Source organism: Protopterus annectens, chromosome 14.part0 (assembly GCF_019279795.1).
Source record: "Protopterus annectens isolate FY-2018-M chromosome 14.part0, PAN1.0, whole genome shotgun sequence".
In the NCBI taxonomy this organism is placed as follows: Eukaryota; Metazoa; Chordata; order Ceratodontiformes; family Protopteridae; genus Protopterus; species Protopterus annectens.
The window spans coordinates 539,306,387-539,325,001 of record NC_056748.1 but is presented as its reverse complement, the minus strand read 5'-3'; the positions used below and the strand labels follow the sequence as shown (position 1 = coordinate 539,325,001).

At 36.6% G+C, this 18,615-nt stretch overlaps 1 protein-coding gene across 1 annotated transcript in view; it reads left to right on the top strand.

The window, feature by feature from the left end:
• LOC122789087 (pulmonary surfactant-associated protein D-like) overlaps positions 1-18,615 on the top strand; it is a 226,766-nt gene that overhangs the window by 79,637 nt on the left and 128,514 nt on the right. The window contains exon 3 of the mRNA XM_044056288.1: positions 14,146-14,229. Within this exon, the coding sequence (XP_043912223.1) occupies positions 14,146-14,229 (84 nt within the window). The remainder of the gene's footprint in view (positions 1-14,145; positions 14,230-18,615) is intronic.

Sequence of the window (18,615 nt, the reverse complement as noted above, 5' to 3'; positions counted from 1 at the left end):
AGACAATCTGCTGTTTCTGTCATTTACTGCTTTTACTGTTTCTTTAATATATGTTATTTGATCTGAATGTTTTTTGATCACATCGTTAAGTAAATCCAGTTGTTTCTTACTGTCCTATTTTATAGTATTTATTTTACTTTCCAATTTGCCCATTTTGACTGAAAGAACCTGGATGTTTATGATGATGGATTGTAGTTCCTTTTTTTAACCATACTTTCCTGAAGAGAAACTTTGCAGTAGCTCATATCTGAATCAGTTTTGAAAGGAGTTCTGACCAGAATTAATATAAAAAAAAAACAGCCAAAACAACTCAGTCTTTCTACTTGGTGCCAACTTATATCTGTTACTAAATAACTAGTTGCAGCTGTAGACTTATTTATTGTAATATTAAAACAAATAAATATTTATCTATTGACAGTTATTGACCAGAAAAGTCCACTGGGTCAGAAATCCATTTTCAGTGGAGGGCCAGGGAGAAAAGCTCCACAGGTAATCAAATATTGTACAGAACAAATACAAAATGAAAGAGATATACATACATTAGCATAGGGTGGGGAGTAATGGTATATAGTTAATACATAATTATCAGAATGTATGGATACAAAATAACATACTTTCAATCACAAGAAAGTAATCATAAACATTAGTAAATCCCATGTATTGTAGGTAGAAGAAGCAATCATATAGAGGATGAAGAAAATAATATAACAGAGGGTTAAAGAGTAGGATCTGAGTAGTTAAGTGTGTGAAGTTAAGGGGTCTTAGACTGTATTTAACAGGTACAGCTGGGATTATTTAAATAGTGGGTTTTTAGTGCAGCTTTAAATGCTATTAGGGAGTCAAGTTATATATGAGGGGAGGCTATTCCATAGTTTGGCAATGTTGTAGGAATATAGGCATTGCCCTGCCCTTTTGTTGGGTTTAGCTACATTTAAAAGTGTTCTTTCTGAAGACTGAATGGTTCTAGTTGGTGTGCCTGTGTGTAAGATAGACTGGAGTGCAGGACAGCTATCAGGTTTGAAAATTAGCTTATGAGCAAGTGTTAACTGAGTATAATAGAGATAGTTGTGAAATTCAAGCCAGGACAGGTTTGAGATAGCTTTGAGTAGTGTGAGTGGTTGGGCATATTAGAGGTAAATGTTGCTATCATGTAGTAGCAAGATTGCAGCTTATTACTGAGATATGTATGGAGGCTGGTGAAAATCGGGCTTCCATACAAGAGGGATGGGATAATCAGAGTATTTGCTAGTTTTATATTAGTTTGTTTATCTAGGTAGAGTTTATATTGGTATAGTTTGCCAAGTCTGAAATGTGTTTTCTTTACTGTATTGAGCATGTGTTGTGCAAAAGAGAGCTTATCAGTAGTGATTCCTAAAATTTTGCACATAGCATCTGTTCTATTTCTGTATTGTCATGTGAAAAAAAAAATCTTAAATTCTGGAGGTTTTGATGAAAATAATAATTTAGGTTTTCTTGGGGTTCAGCATTAATTGAGCATCATTTAGCCAAGTTTGTATGGATGCTAATGCATTTTGGGTGATCTTCTGGAGGTTAGCGAAATTGTTGGAGGATGAGATGATAGTTGAACCATCCTCATATTGAATTAATATGCTTTGTTGGGAGGCTTTATTAAGATAATTAATGAATATATGAAAGAGTAGTGGTCCTAAAATGGACCCTTCTGTGACTCCTGTGTTATTTGCCAAATACTCATTGTTGGTTTTGCCATCTAACCAATTGTTGCCTATCATGTAAGTAGGAGGAAAACCAGGTTAATACGCTTAGAGAGCATCCATGTTTTTCTAAATATTGTACTAACTTAGGGTGTGATGCTATGCTGAAAGCCTTTGATAGGTCTAACAGGAGTACTGAATTTGATAGGCCAGCATCAAAAGCTTTATTCACAGTATCAGTGAAGGAGAGTAAAGCTGTGGTTGTGATATATCCAGGGTGGAATCCATGTTGAGTGGGAGGTAAGAAGTTGTTGTTAATGAGGTAATTTAGTAGTTGGGATTGTATGCATTTTTCTAGGATTTTTGCTGGCTGGGAGAGATTGTAATTTGAGAGATTGTATGCATTACCACCTTTGTGTACTGGAGTTATAAAGGACTTTTTCCACAGTTGGGGGACATAAGATTAATAGAGTGAATGATTAATAGGAATACTTACAGGTTAAGCTAAAACTTTGTTAGCAAGCTGTAAGTATTCAGGTGATAAGTTAGCAGAGAGTGAGCAGGGCTTTAGTTTGGTTAGCAATTTTAGAATTAGGGGTGTAGGTACTGGTTGTTGTAAAAAGAAGGATTGAGTGGGTTATTGTTAGAGTTAGATATGGAGTCCATTTGTGTGGTATTTTGGAAATTAGGGTTGCTTTTTCTAAATGAATCCTTAACTATGTTTGAATGGTGTCAATGAAATGGGTGTTAAATATTATGCTATCTAGTGAGGGTCTTTGTCAGGAGAGGGTGATGGATTTTTAATGTTACCAGGATTAAGTAAAGAGTATACAGATTTCCAGAATTTATTTATTTTTTTATTATTACTTTGGAGGATAGTTGCGAGGAGAAATTGTTTTTGCAGTATTTTGAAATTGTTCATAATTTTGTTCATTTGCTTGAGTTCTACCTTTTTTCCATATTTTTCAGGCTTTGCCTCCAGACAGGAGGGTTTGTTTTGTTTGTACTGTTAGCCAGGGGGCAAGGATAGGTTTTCTTCATTTTGTATGAAGAGGGGCTAAACTATTTAATGTGCTAAGTAAGAAGTTATTGAAATAATCTACAGCATCATTCAGAGGCAGTGTTTTTATTGGGGTCCAGTTTTGAGCTTTTAGGGTGTTAATAAGTATGTTTTGATCAAAGTGGGCAAGGTTCCTGGTAGATTTGTATGTATGAGGTTTGGGGATTTGTATTTGGGTTCTATGGGTATAAGCAGGTAGGTGGTCACTTAAAGTGTTTGGGATGGTGCCAGTATTGAAGTAGTAGTGGAGAAGAGACACTAGAATCCAATCTAATGTAGATCCTGCTTGGGTATTTAAAGCATGTGTAGGCTCTGTGATAAGTTGTGTGAAACTATGGAGGTTAATGCTGGTAGCAGGAGCTTTGGAGGTTAAATTTTGCCAATTATTGTTAGCGTCTCCTAGAAAAATAGCTTCTTGGGAGATATTTTGGTTAATCCAACATAGGAAGTCTTCCAAACGAGGGATGTTTTGACCTGGGGGAATGTAGATAGTAGCAATACAAAGTTGTTTGTTAGGGTTTATACAAAGGAATTTTATTAGGATTTCCATACTATTGAAAGTGGGGGCAGGTTTCAGATAAATATTTATTATTAAGGAGTCTTGATACATTAAGGTTACACCGCCACCTTTTTTTATGGGGTCTGCCATTGCAAAGAATGTTGTAAACTGGTGGAAGGATTTTTGTGTCAGATATATGTGTTTTAAGCCAGGTGCCAGTTATTGCTACCATGTCTGGTGAATGGTAACAAAGCCAGGACTGGAATTCAGTAATTTTGATGCAGAAGCTCTGTGCATTAATTGTTACAAAATATAAATCATTGATTTTAGAGGAATGAGTGTTTTTGGCAAATTATTTGGACCAGGATTGGGGTGGACATCTCCACACTTATTTAATGATAGGAGAAGATGTAATGGTGTCTGTGGTTGGAGTGATTTTAGCAAAGGTATATGTGGGTAGTGTTGTGTTAATTTCAGTTTAGTATTTCTGGGGGAAATTTGTGGCTTGGCTAGATATAGGATATTGCTAACTAATAGGGACAGTGAGATATTGGAGTAATTATTTAAATTATGTTGTAAATCTGTAGTTACTGTTGTGGATGTTGGAGGGGATGTATGTCATCTGTAGAGTATAGTGGTAAAGAGGTATAATAAGAGTAGTAAAATAGTAAGGACAAGTGAGATAAAAAAGTGTCTTAGTAAGTGACTCATATTGGATTTTAGGTGCTGAAGTTGGTTGTATATGCTAGAAGAGGTGGTGGAAAGTGTTGTGTTACAGGAGAGGATGTGTCAGGAGAGAGGAACAGGTTGATAATTATATGAGGTATGGTAATGGTCAAGGTGGAGAGAGGATGGAATTAACGGAAGTATAAATGTAATAAAATAGGGGTGGGTGGGAATGGGGGTAGAGTAGGGGAGCAGAGTGAGCCCGTAACAAACCGGAGGGTGAATGGAGTGTGTGGCACCTGATTTCACTTGAAGGTGAAAAAAAAACACTATCTCCATGAGCCAGCAAGAAAAGGTAGGAAGAATAACAGTAGTAAGTCGCAGAAACTATTTAAAACCCATGAGAGTACATGTGTTGAAAACACTGGAATATTACAAACCTCAAAGGATTGTTAGTGTACAAAGTCTGCGATAGAGAGCATGTCAGAAATTAAACAAAGAGATGCTACTGAATCTTCTACATCACAAAATGATACTTACAGTTGTGCACACTACTGAGTGATGCCCATGGGACAGAGAAAAACAGAGTGTAGTCAAGCAGATGTTTTTAGTATTTAAAAATGGTGCTGCAGCTCATGGGAGGAATAAGTAAACTCTCAAGAGTATTATGCCCCCCTCTGGCATAATAGATAAACTCTCTCAACTAGGCATCAGTCCATTTGTTACCAGATGGGTAGCCAACTGGCTCACTGATAGATCCCACCTAGGACGTAATAGACAGACGTGACAGGGCTGGGACGCTTATGATAAGATTATGTTAGGAGACTGAGAGAAGGGGGGCTAAGAGCCAGAGCTTGGAGAAAGCTGTGAGAAAACAGGTTTGACAAGACTAGGAATTATGTTAGGAGAACAAGAGAAGGGAGAGGCTATGAACCAGGGCTTGGAAAAAGCTGTGAGAGGAGAGAAAACAACTAACCAACTAGCCCAAGTCAGTACCTAAAGGTGTCTGTTTATCTATGTGAACTCAAAGCAGATTCAGTTGTGTATCAGGGAAGTAGAATATAAAATAAATGCAAAGCTTGGGGAAGCTTTATATATTTGTTGCAATAAATGGGAGAATAAAATATAAGAATATGAAATAAATGTATATATAAGATAAATACAATATAAGAATATAAACAAATGCAAAGCTTTGGAAACTGTATATATTTGTTACAATAAATGGGAGGAAAAGTGAGGGGAGGGGTCCAGTAGTGTGCACAGTAGAAAAATCAGTAGGCATAACACAGAGAGAAGATTATAATAGACCTAAATTGCTCACAGTCTGTTGATAAAACTAGGACTTTCAGTAGCTTTTACTGGTTTGTAGGGGATTCCACTCTCCATGTTCTTGTATGCAGACAGTTGCTTCAGTTTTTTTTTGCTTGCTTTTGTTGGACTTTTGAATGTGGTTAAGGGACTGTAAAGAAAGAGAGAGATCTTAATATAAAGCCAGAAAAGGGGTAGGTGAACTAAAAAATTGGGAATAAGAGACAGACAAGAAAATACCACAATTTAAGTAGTTTAGCTAAGCAGTACTTAATCAAATAAATTAGTTAAGGAACAAGCAGTGATAATTAATAAGAAAGTCATCCTGGTCAGTAATATGACATGCAGTCTATTGCCACCTCAGTTTCACAGAATGCAGAGTAATTCATTGCCAGTAAACTTTTCCAGCTATTTATTGCTACTTAGTAATGCATGCCAATAGAAATGAGCAACATGGTGGTAGGACATAAAACTGCAGTGAAATCACTCAGTTTCCACACAATACAGTAACAGAATAGGCACTCAAATAACCTAAGTAGTAAAATCTATCTAACACAGGTCAAAACAGCACAGCGGCCGAACACCAATGACAGCACTCAGTACTAATATAAAAGCAGTAACAGCAATGTCTTCTAGTAAGCTATTTAACAAAATCAGACTAACTCAAGCTGAAACGGGTCTACTTCATAACATCAGAATTTCATAATGTTGAATTTCATAACATTGGGACCAAAGCATCTAAATCCCAAAACACTTGCTTGTTTGTATCTTTCAGCATTTCCTGGTTAGGGGTCGCCACAGCGGAACTCTGGTCCGCTAATGATTGGCAGTTGATTTTTATGTACCGGCTTACCAGGCCTGACGCACAACCTTTAACGAATGTACGCCCATTTATGCATGTCTCCATGCAGAAGACGCTCTAGCTGAGAATCGAACCGGACAGCGTCTTACTGTGAGGCGACAACACTACTGCAGCACCACCACCGTGGGTTAAATCCCATTTTCATTGTTTTGGGTTTTCAGTGTTTTGTTTTAAATCCCAAAACACTGAAAACCCAAAACAATGAAAACTCATAACACTGAAAGTGAGCATCATAACATTGAAAACTGCAATGCATATGTAAATAACATCCTCTCTACCTATAACACCACTTAACTAACAAACACAATTTCTACTATGCTTCTGCAAGGGGGAAAGCCCTCCTGAACTACTCTTGTGGGGGCTCTGCTCCCCATAGCCCCTGTAAATTAAATATACCTACTCCAAGATCGCACTACAGTGGAAGAATATTTAATTTACTAACCACCATACACTAAGGTTAGGAAATTAACATTTTTTCATTCTAGTGTGATCTTGGAGTTGGTATATTTAATTTACAGGGGCGGTGGGGGCAGAGCCCCCCACATGGGGGGGTGCAGGTGGGGCTTGCCCCCCCTGCAGAAATGTTGTAGAAAGTGTGTTTGTTACTTAAGTGGTGTTGTAGGTGGAAGGGATTTCATTTACTTGTGCAATGTAGTTTTCAATGTTATGAAGCACATTTTCAATGTTCTGAGTTTTCAATGTTTTGGGTTTTTCAGTGTTTTGCATTTTCGATGTTATGGTCTCAATGCTATGAAATTCAGCATTGTGAAATTTAAATGTTATGAAGTACATCCACTGAAACAGTATGTTTCCAAATTGTAAACAGTAAAATGCAGCAAGTTTAACAGTAAAATGTCATTACTCCCTTAAAGTAATTAAACCTACAGCTGCAAACTAAATAGGCAATGACCAAGACAGCATAGGTATTTTACAGTTGAAGTTGTAGCCTTAAACAATTTAAAAAGCAGTAAGAGCAATGTGTTCTAGTAAGCTGTAGAAAAAAATCAGATTAAGTCAAGCTGAAACAATGCATTTCCAAATTGTAAACAGTAAAATGCAGCAAGCTTATCAGTAAAAGGTGATTGTCTCCTTAAGGTAAGTAAACCTACAACTGCACTCTAATTAGGAAATGACCGAGACAGCACAGAAATTGTACAGGTGGGGTTATACACTCAAGCAAGTTGCATAACAGAAGTACTAACACACCAGTGCAGAGCCTCTTAAAATAAATTAAAGAGAAACAGATGCCATTGAATTTTCTACATGACAAATGGTACTTACAGTTGTGCACACTACTGAGGGACACCCGTGGGACAGAGGGAAACATGGTGTGGTCAGGCAGAGGTTTTTAGTATTTAAAGATGGTACTGCAGCTCAGGGGAGGAATAAGTAAACTCACAAGAGTATTCTGCCCCCACTCGGGCATAATAGATAAACTCTCTCAACTAGGCATCAATCCGTATGTTACCAGATGGGTAGCCAACTAGCTCACTGACAGAACTCACCTACTCGAAATAGGGGAAGCCACCTCAAGCAGTAGACCTGTATCGAGTGGCATACCCCAGGGTTTGGTCTTGGGGTATCTGTTATTTGGGATATACTTTTTGAGGTACAGGCCAAAACCAGTGGGCTATGGCTGACCAAGTTTGCAGATGACTGCAAGTTGGGAGCTGTCATTAATTCCCCTAGTAACGTGTACATCCTCCAAGAAGGTCTCACCCAAACAAATGACTGGAGCCAGATACATTGCCTCAAGCTGAATACAAAAAATGCATCATCATCCCCTTTGGGGAGAAAGATGTCCCCATAAATTATAACATTAATAACAATGTTCTAAGATCACAGTCATTCATGAAGGATTTGGGCACCCAGATTGATAGCAGCCTGACTTTTGACCACCATGTTGGTTCCATTGTACAGAAAGCTTTCTACATGGCCCACCTCATAAGTAAGGGTATCTCATCCAGGAACAAGGAGGTCATAACATCCCTGTATTCTTCACTTATAAGGCCCATTATTGAGTACATTGCTCCATTCAGCATGTACCTCGCAAAGCACATACAGCAGCTGGCGAGATCACCGAGGTGCCTCACCAGGAGAATCCAGGGTCTCAGAAATCTAACATACTCAGATAGGCTAAAAGCCCTATCCCTATACTCTGTTTCATACAGACTACTGAAAGGTGACCTCTGTCTGGCATACAATGTGATCTCAGACCCCACATTGATGGGACTGCTGCATATCCGCAAGTCAAGCTCCACTCGAGTAACCCACACACGCGGCCTTAAAAACTGGTCTATGACATCAATAGGACTTGCTGGCAGGACAGATTTGTGTCTCAGGGACTCCTCCATCTATGGAATAGACTCCCTCTCCACGTCAAGCAGAGTACCTCTTTACCCCTTTTTAAGCACAATCTGGATAACTGGATGGAAAATAGAAAATACATCCCTGGGATTCCACCCGTGTCCATACTGGGCAAGGGCATTGGGTGCTGATTTGTCTATGCATGGGCTAAACTCTTGGCTAGGCTTATAAGGGCTGCAGGGCCTATAGCCTAGTAACTTCCTATGATCCTATGATTGACAGGGCTGAGAAGCTTACAATAAGATTATGTTAGAAGACTAAGAGAAGGGGGGGGGCTAAGAGCCAGAACTTGGAGAAAGCTGTGAGAAGAGAAAAAACACTCAACCAGCTAGCCCAGGTCAGTACCTAAAGGTGTCTGTGTATCTATGTGAACTCAAAATCTGATTCAGTAGAGCATAAGGGAAGTAGAATATAAAATAAATGCAAACGTTTTGGAAGCTGTACATATTTGTTACAATAAATGTGAGAATAAAATATAAGAATATAAAATAAATGTAATGTATAAGATAAAATATAAGAATATAAGAATATAAAATAAAGGCAAAGCTTTGGAAACTGTATATATTTGTTGCAATAAATGGGAGGAAGATTGGAAGAGGGGTCCAGTATTGTGCATGGCAGAAGAATCAGTAGGTGTAACACAGAGAGAAGATTATAATAGACCTACACTGCTCACAGTCTATTGATAAAAGTAGGACTTGCAGTATCTTTTATTGGTTTGTACAGGGTTTCACTCTCCATGTTCTTGAATGCAGGCAGCTGCTTCATTTTTTATTGTTTGTTTTTGTTGGACTTTTGAATGTGGTTGAGGGACTGTAAGGAAAGAAATATATGTTAATATGAAGCCAGAAAAGGGGATAGGTGAAGTAAAAAAGTGGTAATAAGAGACAGACAAAAAATACCACAGTTTAAGTAGTTTTGCTAAGTAGTACTTAATCAAATACATTAGTTAAGGAACAATCAGTGATAATTAATAAGAAAGTCCCCCTGTTCAGTAATATGAAATTCAATCTATTGCCACCTTAATTTCACAGAATGCAGAGTAATTCATTGCCAGTAAACTTTTCTAGCTATTTGTTGCTACTTAGTAATGCATGCCAACAGAAATGAGCAACATGGTGGTAGGACATAAAATTACAGTAAAATTGCTCAGTTTCTACACAATACAGTAACAGAATAGGCACTCACATAAGCTAAGTAGTAGTAAAATCTAACTAACACAGGTTGAAACAGCACAGCGGACGAACACCGATGAGAGCACTTAGTACCAATATAAAAGCAGTAAGAGCAATGTGTTCTAGTGAGCTATTTAATAAAATCAGGCTAAGTCAAGCTGAAACAGTGTGTTTCAAATTGTCAACTGTAAAATGCAGCAAGTTTAACAGTAAAAGGTGATTGCCTCCTTAAAGTAAGTAAACCTACAACTGCACTCTAATTAGGAAATTACCGAGACAGCACAGAAATTGTACAGGTGGGCTTATACACTTAAACAAGTTGCATAACAGAAGTACTAACACACCAGTGCAGAGCCTCTTAAAATAAATTAAACAGAAACAGATGCCATTGAATCTTCTACATCACAAATAGTACTTACAGCTGTGCACACTACTGAGGGACATCAGTGGGGCAGAGAGAAACACAGTGTGGTCAGGCAGAGTTTTTTAGCATTTAAAGATGGCACCGCAGCTCAAGGGAGGAATATGTAAATTCTCAAGAGGAAGAAGGAGGGAATAGACAGGCTTGACAGGGCTGGGATGCTTACAATAAGATTATGTTAGGAGACTGAGAGAAGGGGGGGGGGCTAACAGCCAGGGCTTGGAGAAAGCTGTGAGAAAACAGGTTTGACAGGGCTAGGAAACTTTCAATAAAATGATGTTAGGAGAACAAGAGAAGGGGGGAGGCTATGAACCAGGACATGGAGAAATCTGTGAGAAGAGAAAAAAACAACCAACCAGCTAGCCCAGGTCAGTACCTAAAGGCATCTGTTTATCTATGTGAACTCAAAGCAGATTCAGTAGAGCATCAAGATGTAAAATATAAAATAAATGCAAAGCTATGGGAAGCTGTATATATTTGTTACAATAAAACGGGAGAATAAAATATAAGAATATAAAATAAATTGAATATATAAGATAAATAAAATATAAGAATATAAAATAAATGCAAAGCTTTGGAAACTGTATATAGTAGACTTAACAAAGAGACAAGATTATAATAGACCTACACTGCTCACAGTCTGTTTGATAAAAGTAGGACTTGCAGAAGCTTTTATTGGTTTGTACAGGGTTCTGCTCTCTGTGTTCTTGTATGCAGGCAGTTACTTCAGTTTTTTTTTTGTTTTTGTTTTTGTTGGACTTTTGAATGGGGTTAAGGGAAGTTGTGCACACTACTGAGGGATGCCCATGGGACAGAGAGAAGCACGGTGTAGTCAGGCAGAGGTTTTTAGTATTTAAAGATGGCGCAGCAGCACAGAGGAGGAATAAGTAAACTCTCAAGAGGAAGAGGGAGGGAATAGACAGGATCCCTATCCAAATTCCTATCAGAATAACTTAAAGACAGAGCAAGATTTTTGTGCTGCAAGCTGCTTGCCATCTTAGCCATGCTCCCAAATAAGATATATTTCTGTTGGTTAATTTTTAAGAGTAAATAGAAATTGAAAAAAATATATATGTATATATGGGAACAATCCCATATACTCTACAAACTCTTCAAGGAAAACATTAGTGCCCATTTTAAAACATGTAATAATTGGCCAAGATGTTCTCCAATTTAAATTGCTACTGAAGTCATGGGGAGAAAAGGTGTGGAATTTGAAAACAGAAAGGAGCAAAAATCCAGCTACAGGTGGAAGAATTAGACAAATCTAACACCGAGCCATATCATTATTATTATGTTTCAGTATACCCTTCATCTTTTAACTATTCTTAAAAATAAAATGTGGTGTATGCTCTACATTATCCAATAACCCCTCCTTGAGCTGAAACAAATTAGGGTGATTGTGTATAGCATTCCTGATATCACAAGTATCCCCTGATCTTGGGAGATAATTTTCAACCATTCCTTTTAATTCCTGCAAAGCAATCACTTGTTTTCTTCTCTACTTTATTTGTTTTTTTTTTTCAGTCAATTCTACCTGGTATTACCTGTTGAGCATCTCACTAAACAGTTTTACCTATTGTCATATAGCTTGTCATCTGATGTTAAACATGAAAGTCAAATAAATTAATATTTTAATATATCATGTTTTATTTTCTAAGTGTATGTTCACTTCAGTAATGGACATAAGAATTTTAAAACATGTGTATTCTATAGATTTTTGATGCACATTTGTTTGTTTACAAATCTTTGTATATAGAAATATCTAAAATGTTTTTGCCTGTATCTGACACTTTGTGAATAAAACTTAAAAAGAAAGTAATGTTCTCCAAATATGTACAAAAAACCATTCAATGTGGGACTGTCTCCCTCTTTAATATAAATATATTCTTTATATCCTGAACTGGACTTTCACTCACACTCCCATCTGTACAGATTAAATTTGCAAATGTAATTGTTATAGTAGCTTTGAGTGGCAGACCTGATTTCTGCTTGAAATATTCATCTTCAGACATGAAATAGTTATTAGCTAGAATTTTCTCCATGAAATACATACTTGTTTCCTTTAGGGTGACATGCATTGTATCCAATAGCATTTCTCTAAACCACGATATACGTGTCTTGTGGAATAACTGAAAACAGGTTCTTAATATCTACCATTACAACACCAAGTTACTTACCTCCTACATGGATCACAAAAGGTTTAATAAATGCAACACATCTCTTAAAACCTGTGGAAATGTACTTAATATCCCTTTTAGTTTACTATTCATGTAAAGTGCTAAAGATGGTGTCTTCCCACCATTAGCGGAAATAATTGGTCTTAGAGGGGGTGTTGTAAATCTTTATGAACTTTTGGTATGCCAAAAATATAAGGCACTATTGGTTTGTGGACTGTTAAAAAGTTAAAAGTAGTTCCAGTTGGATGTTAATTAATGAAAAATCATATATTATATAATCTATTTTTCTATATGCTAAAAACACCTTGTTCTTAGAAACTATTTTGCATGTGCATAAAATATTTTTGAACTATAAATCATAGAATCCATAATTACAGCTCCCTTATGTTTTTTTTAATTCTAATATCTGTTTGTGAATAATTCCTTTAAAGCCTCCCATTCTTCCTTCTTTAAATTATACTATATTTTCTTCTTTTTGTTTTCCAATAATGCTTGTAGCTCAGATTCCATGTGTTTCTCAAACATTATCACTTCAGGGTTTAAAGGAAGGTTGTATATAATACATCTGTACATATTTGGGGGAATGATTTTTCCCCAGTAAACAAACATGCACAATTCAACTTTTTATAAATAATTATAATTCCTTTAAACCATTGCTAATACTAGCCCTTTGACCTGGTAAAAATGTAAAACCTTTTTTGAAAAGTATTGTATGAATGTCTATTAAATACACATTACTAAAATTGTAGATAAAACTCTATTCATTTCCTTCCTTACTTGTATTAAAATAATCTGCCCCAAAATTGTCCTGTACACTTATTCTAATGTCATTCATATTGGCTGGGCTAATCCCCCTTATTCCAATCAATTATTTTTCCAGGGACTTTTTTGTTTGATTTTCGTATGTTTTAGTAGCCTGCCTGATAATTCAGCTGACGATCCCCCTTTTGTGCCAATTTATTTATTTATTTTATTTATTCCAGTTTGGTGACCGGGGAGGTCCACTGGGCTCAAGAGCTCGTTTTCAGTGGAGGCCCGGGGAGAAAAGTTCCACAATACAAAGTTACATCACATAATGAATTACAAAGAAAAACTCACCTCTTCAGTGGTATGTTTTCTAAAAAAAAATCAGCATGTGTATCATATGATTCAAATTCATCCAGTGTGTCCAGAGGTTCCTTATTGTTTGACATCATTTTGGATCTGTTCTTTCGTGCCAGTATCTCCATTTCTTGACCTGCACTATCCTGTTACTGGCTGAATGATGTTATTGCCTTATAAACAGGATAGGCAGTGTGACTCACCTGTTGTTCTCAGTCTCTCTCTTATTTCTTAATATTCCACTTCTGATGTAACTCCCATGAGTCTCCAGTTTAGTGAACACCGTATTGTATTCCATATTGTAGGATGTAATTAATAAGTCCTCTGTAATCCTTTTATTCATGTTTCCCCCTCTTGTCATAGCTTTTCAATAACAAAATCATTCAAATTGTGATATAACATTATATTCTCCACTGTACCACTAGAAATGCAAAAATCCTGTCAGCCATAAGAACTCATAAGGGATGGTAAAAGTGAATTACAAATTCCTCTACTATCTGTGAGTATATTGTTATAGATAGCAACAGATTCCATAAATGATGAACATGTAAATGCTTCTGTTGAAAACAAAATTATATAGTGTTTGGGATCACAGAGGTTCAGTCACTGAGAGCTCCCTGCAAACGTTCTTACTTCACTCTCAATCTTCTTGAGCTGATTTAAAGTTTTCAGTCCATTTGTAGCATTTACTTTAACTGACTTTAAAATAGGTGACCTTATAAAATATGTCAGTAAAGGTGATGGTGTTTGTCTTTTCTGTAAGGCACTGACTATGGCAATAGGCTTGATAATCTCATCTTCCATGTAAATCTAACAGAAACTTTTGCTTTTAGGTGCACCTTTTGACATGAGTCGTGTACTTGCCTTGGAGAAACAACTTGCAGCCTTACAGCAAAGCTTGACTTTCTATACGAATGGTAAGACTGTTATGGTGTTATGTCAGCTACAAGGTATGGGTTACTGCATTATATAGTGCCTAACATTTACTGTATATACTGTTACTGACTAAAACTATATTGCTTTTATGAGTTACTATCTGATGCATTTCCTGCCACTAGTACTGAGTGTCAGGAATGCTGCTCTCTACTGAATAGAACTAGAAAGTGTTCTTTTCATCTAACTCATTTTCTCTTCCACCTGTGTTGATATCCAATATCCTGTCTTAATTATCCAACAAAAACAATATTGACTTGTCTGATTCAATTTCCGGAGCCATTCTGCAATATGCTCTTTGTCTGGGTACTGCTTCTGAAGTTTCCTTTCTAGCCTAATATATGTCTCATATACAAAGTTTATAATATACTGTAAAAGTAAAAGATGTTCCCTGAACCCAGCACAAGCTTTCTTATAGCTGGGACTTAAATGAGAAAGAATTTTTCTCATTTATAACCAGAAGAAGTCAAAGATCTTAAAGGACGATCTCAAACTTATAATATAACCATAGTATAGTAAATACATTTAGATTTACTCTCATCAGGAGAGTATGAAAATGTATCCTTTTTGTTATGATGGTTTGACTTATATTTAAAACCTGTAAACAGAGCAGGCTTGTGTTCTAGCAGGACAGAAATTATTACAACATGTAGGTTATAGATGAAAGGGAGCAATACTGAATCAACATCCAGCTGTTTTTTTTTATTAATTAAAGAAGTTAATATTTCTTTTATGTGCATTTTACTTACATGCATATTAAATATTGTATTTTAACTAAAGAGTATCTGCTCACTAAATTTCAGAGATCAACAGGATATGAAGAGAAATGTGCAGAATACAGCCCATATTTATTTATTTATTTTACATTTGTTGACGGAGATTGTCCGACTGAGCTAGAATAGCCCTTTTTCAGTGGAAACCCGGGGAGAAAAGCTCCACAAACATTACAATAAGATTAACCATTTAAGGAAATAGAAAATATTTACATTACAGCTCAATAAACATAGCGGTGTAACTAAATAATCTTAGTAATACAATTTTAACAATTGTAGAAAAAGAAAAGAAATTCTCATGCAATTACTATTACTGTGTATTAAAGGAGAGAGATAATAAATGGATATTTTTAATAGAAGTATTAGAAGGTAATTGTTCATGGTAAAAAGAAATACCATGTACAAGAGAGGTAAGAAGGCTTGGAATTGCAAAGAAGTAGTAGAGGTCTGCTAAGCAATGTGGCCTAGTAGGCAGATAGAGCACTATTTTCAGGATAGTAGAGAGGATTAAGGGGGGTGAGTACAGAGACAAGACCAGTGACTTTTTAAATGTTGCTTGGTAGCTACTTTGAATTGCTTAAGTTGATTGAGGGACCTAATTTCTAATGGAAGCCTGTTCCAAGAAATGGTAGGGTGGTAACTATAGAGGTTGCTACCCATTTTGGTTTTGGGTTTATAGATCTGAAGAAGGTCTTGGTCTGAGCTGCACAGACGTCTAATTGGAGAATAGTGAGAGATAAGGAGAGATAAGGTAAGACAGTAGGAAGGCTGGTATAGTATGGATTGAATAATCTGGAGCTGAGAGAGGAGAAGTAGTGTGGCAATTCTAGTTAGTTTAAGTATTTTAGTGAGAGGCAGTGATGCGATTTGTATGTATGGTTTGCAGCAAATCTAGGTACTTTGTTATAAGCTGATTCAAATTTTGAAAGGCGAAAAAAGTTGAGGTTTGTTAGGATTTGAGAGCTATATAATAGACTGGGTAGGAGGTAGACATGAGAGAGGGTAACTTTTGCTTTGTTAGTGAGAAATTTTTTATTTCTATACAGGAGGCCAAGGTTTATGTGAGTCTTCTGAATACAGTTACTAACATGTAAGTCAAACGTAAGTCGATCATCTATGATGACACTTAAGAGCATCGTACTTGATTCTACTTCAATGGGAGTATTATTGAGAGACTGAATAGAGAAGGTATGTTTAAGGTGGTTGATATTTTTGGGAAAGAAAAGTAGGAGTTTTTTTTTTTTTTTTTGGGGAGGGGGTTCAGAATGAGCTGATTTTCTGAGAGCCAGGTTTTAACTGAGTTAAAGGATGCTTGGGTAGTAGATATGAGTTCAGCAATGGTGATGACTGTAGAATCATCAGCATATTGTACCAGTGATGATGGGGGCAGGAAGTGTGAAGTTAATTGGTAAAGAGATTAAAAAGTAATGGACTAAGGATAGAGCCTCGTGGGACACCCATTTTAACAGAGACACAGAAGGGGAGAGTACAGAACTCCATTTAACGGATTGCAGTCAGTCAGAGAGATAGCTGGAAACCCAGGCAACAGCAGAGGTACAGAAGTGGAGGTCAGATAGTTTAGACAGTAGATGTGAGTGAGACACAGTGTCAAAGGCTTTTGAAAGGTCTAAGAATAGACAAGAGACAAGTTTGTTGTTATCTCTGGCCAGAGAAATAGTGTTAAGGAAGGATATAAGGGCAGTAGTAGTACTGTGTTTAGGGCGATAGACATGTTGTGTGGGTGTGAGCAGGTTTTCCTGGTCTAGGTATTGCATAACTTTTGTAAGATTATACATTTTTCCAGTACTTTTGAGAGGGGGGATAGAATGGTGATAGGTCTGAAGTTAGTGATTCCAGTGGAGTTACCTCCTTTCTGTATAGGTAGAGTGTAAAATTCTTTCTAGATGGAAGGGACCTTTGACTCAGTGATAGAGTGATTTATCAGGATAGACACAGGGAAAGCAAGTGAGTCAGCTGATAACTGCAAGAAATAGGAGGGAATATTGTCGGCAGATGTAGAGCAGGGTTTTAGTTTTGAGAGCAGAGATTTTATGTAGCTAGTAGGAGCAGATTTGAGAGAGAAAGTATGAGAAGAGTCAGACATTGTAAAGGGTTCAGAGGAGTTTGTAGCCCCATTTATTGTAGAGCTTGTGGTGTTGTCAGAGGGAAATATTTTAGATACGGACGGATTCTATGAATTGGTTATTAAAGATGGCAGCAGTATCCTTTGGTGTTTTGTTGGGGCAGGGGTCTGGGGAAGAAGGGTTCCCGGGATGTAATATTTCATATCATACCACTATGTTGGACTGCAAAATCATTCCTTTCCCATTGTAATTAAGGAATCTCTGCTCAGAAGGAGTGCACTATTTAGGTAGCAAATGAATTGCTTCTTAATATGACCTACTGGGTTCTACCATGACTCCTCAACTTTCTTGAGCTCAAATTACAAAGGTTTGGCAAAAATAATTCATACTGCATATCTGTAGGGGTACTTACAAATTTAGAACATAACACTGCAGCTCATAAAGAATATGGGGAAAATGGTATCATACACAAAGCATTTGTTCTGGGTACAAGTCCCCCCTGCATCTCACATCTGAAGGCCATTGTGCCAAATTTCACTTACTTTATTATTCTCACTGGTCACTGTGTCTGTGAGAAAGCATAATCACTAAGAAGCATTATAAAGCCTGTCTTACTTTTTCTCCATAAGGCTGTGAGGCTGAAGTACTTTATGAACAGATGCATATGAGTAAAAGGGTCTCACTTGGATGTGTCTCTGTAAACAATGACATCACCAACTGAGGCATCAAGCTTACATGCATAATCATGATGCAATATTTAATGAGCCTGGAACTGACTTCAAGCTGAAAACTCTGAACTGGAAATACAGCAATATCAAGGCAAGGCTCTAGACACAAAGTTTTTTAGTGCTTTTGTTCTACTTTAATTACAACAGAACTTTATCAGAAAATATAAAATGTAGATCCACCACAAGAACTTAAAAATGCCACCTATTAACATTAAATGCTTTTTACAAGCTTTAATGGTTTAATGTTATTTGGATGTTAGTTTTATTTATATAAGATTTTAACAAATTGCATTTGCTTTTTAGAACTGTCACTTTAAATTTTCAGTGGAACTTTTCATGCTTGTGACATCATCAGTTTTACATTTTCTTGGCTGTATAGATCACATGATTTATGGGTGCTTTTTAATTCTTGTGGTGGATCTACATTTTACATTTTTTTATGAAGTTCTGTTCTGATTAAAGTAGAAGAAAAGCTTTAAAATACTTTGTGTCTGGATCCTTGCCTTGGCATTACTGTGTTTCTAGTTCAGAGTTTTCTAGTTTGGTTTGTTTTTTTGAATGCTGTTACAATCAGTTTGACTTTAACAAATAATAATGCTCAACAGGGTAGACATTATATGGAAATAATGGACAGAAGATCCATTATTTCCCTGTAATGTCACCCTGAAGGGTGATCATTATGTTTAGATAATGGTCTGTTTTATTAATTGTTTTGTATTTGCTTAGTATATCCATGTTTTTATATTTTTGATGTAAAATAGTTTCACTGCCTATTGTTTCAAAGT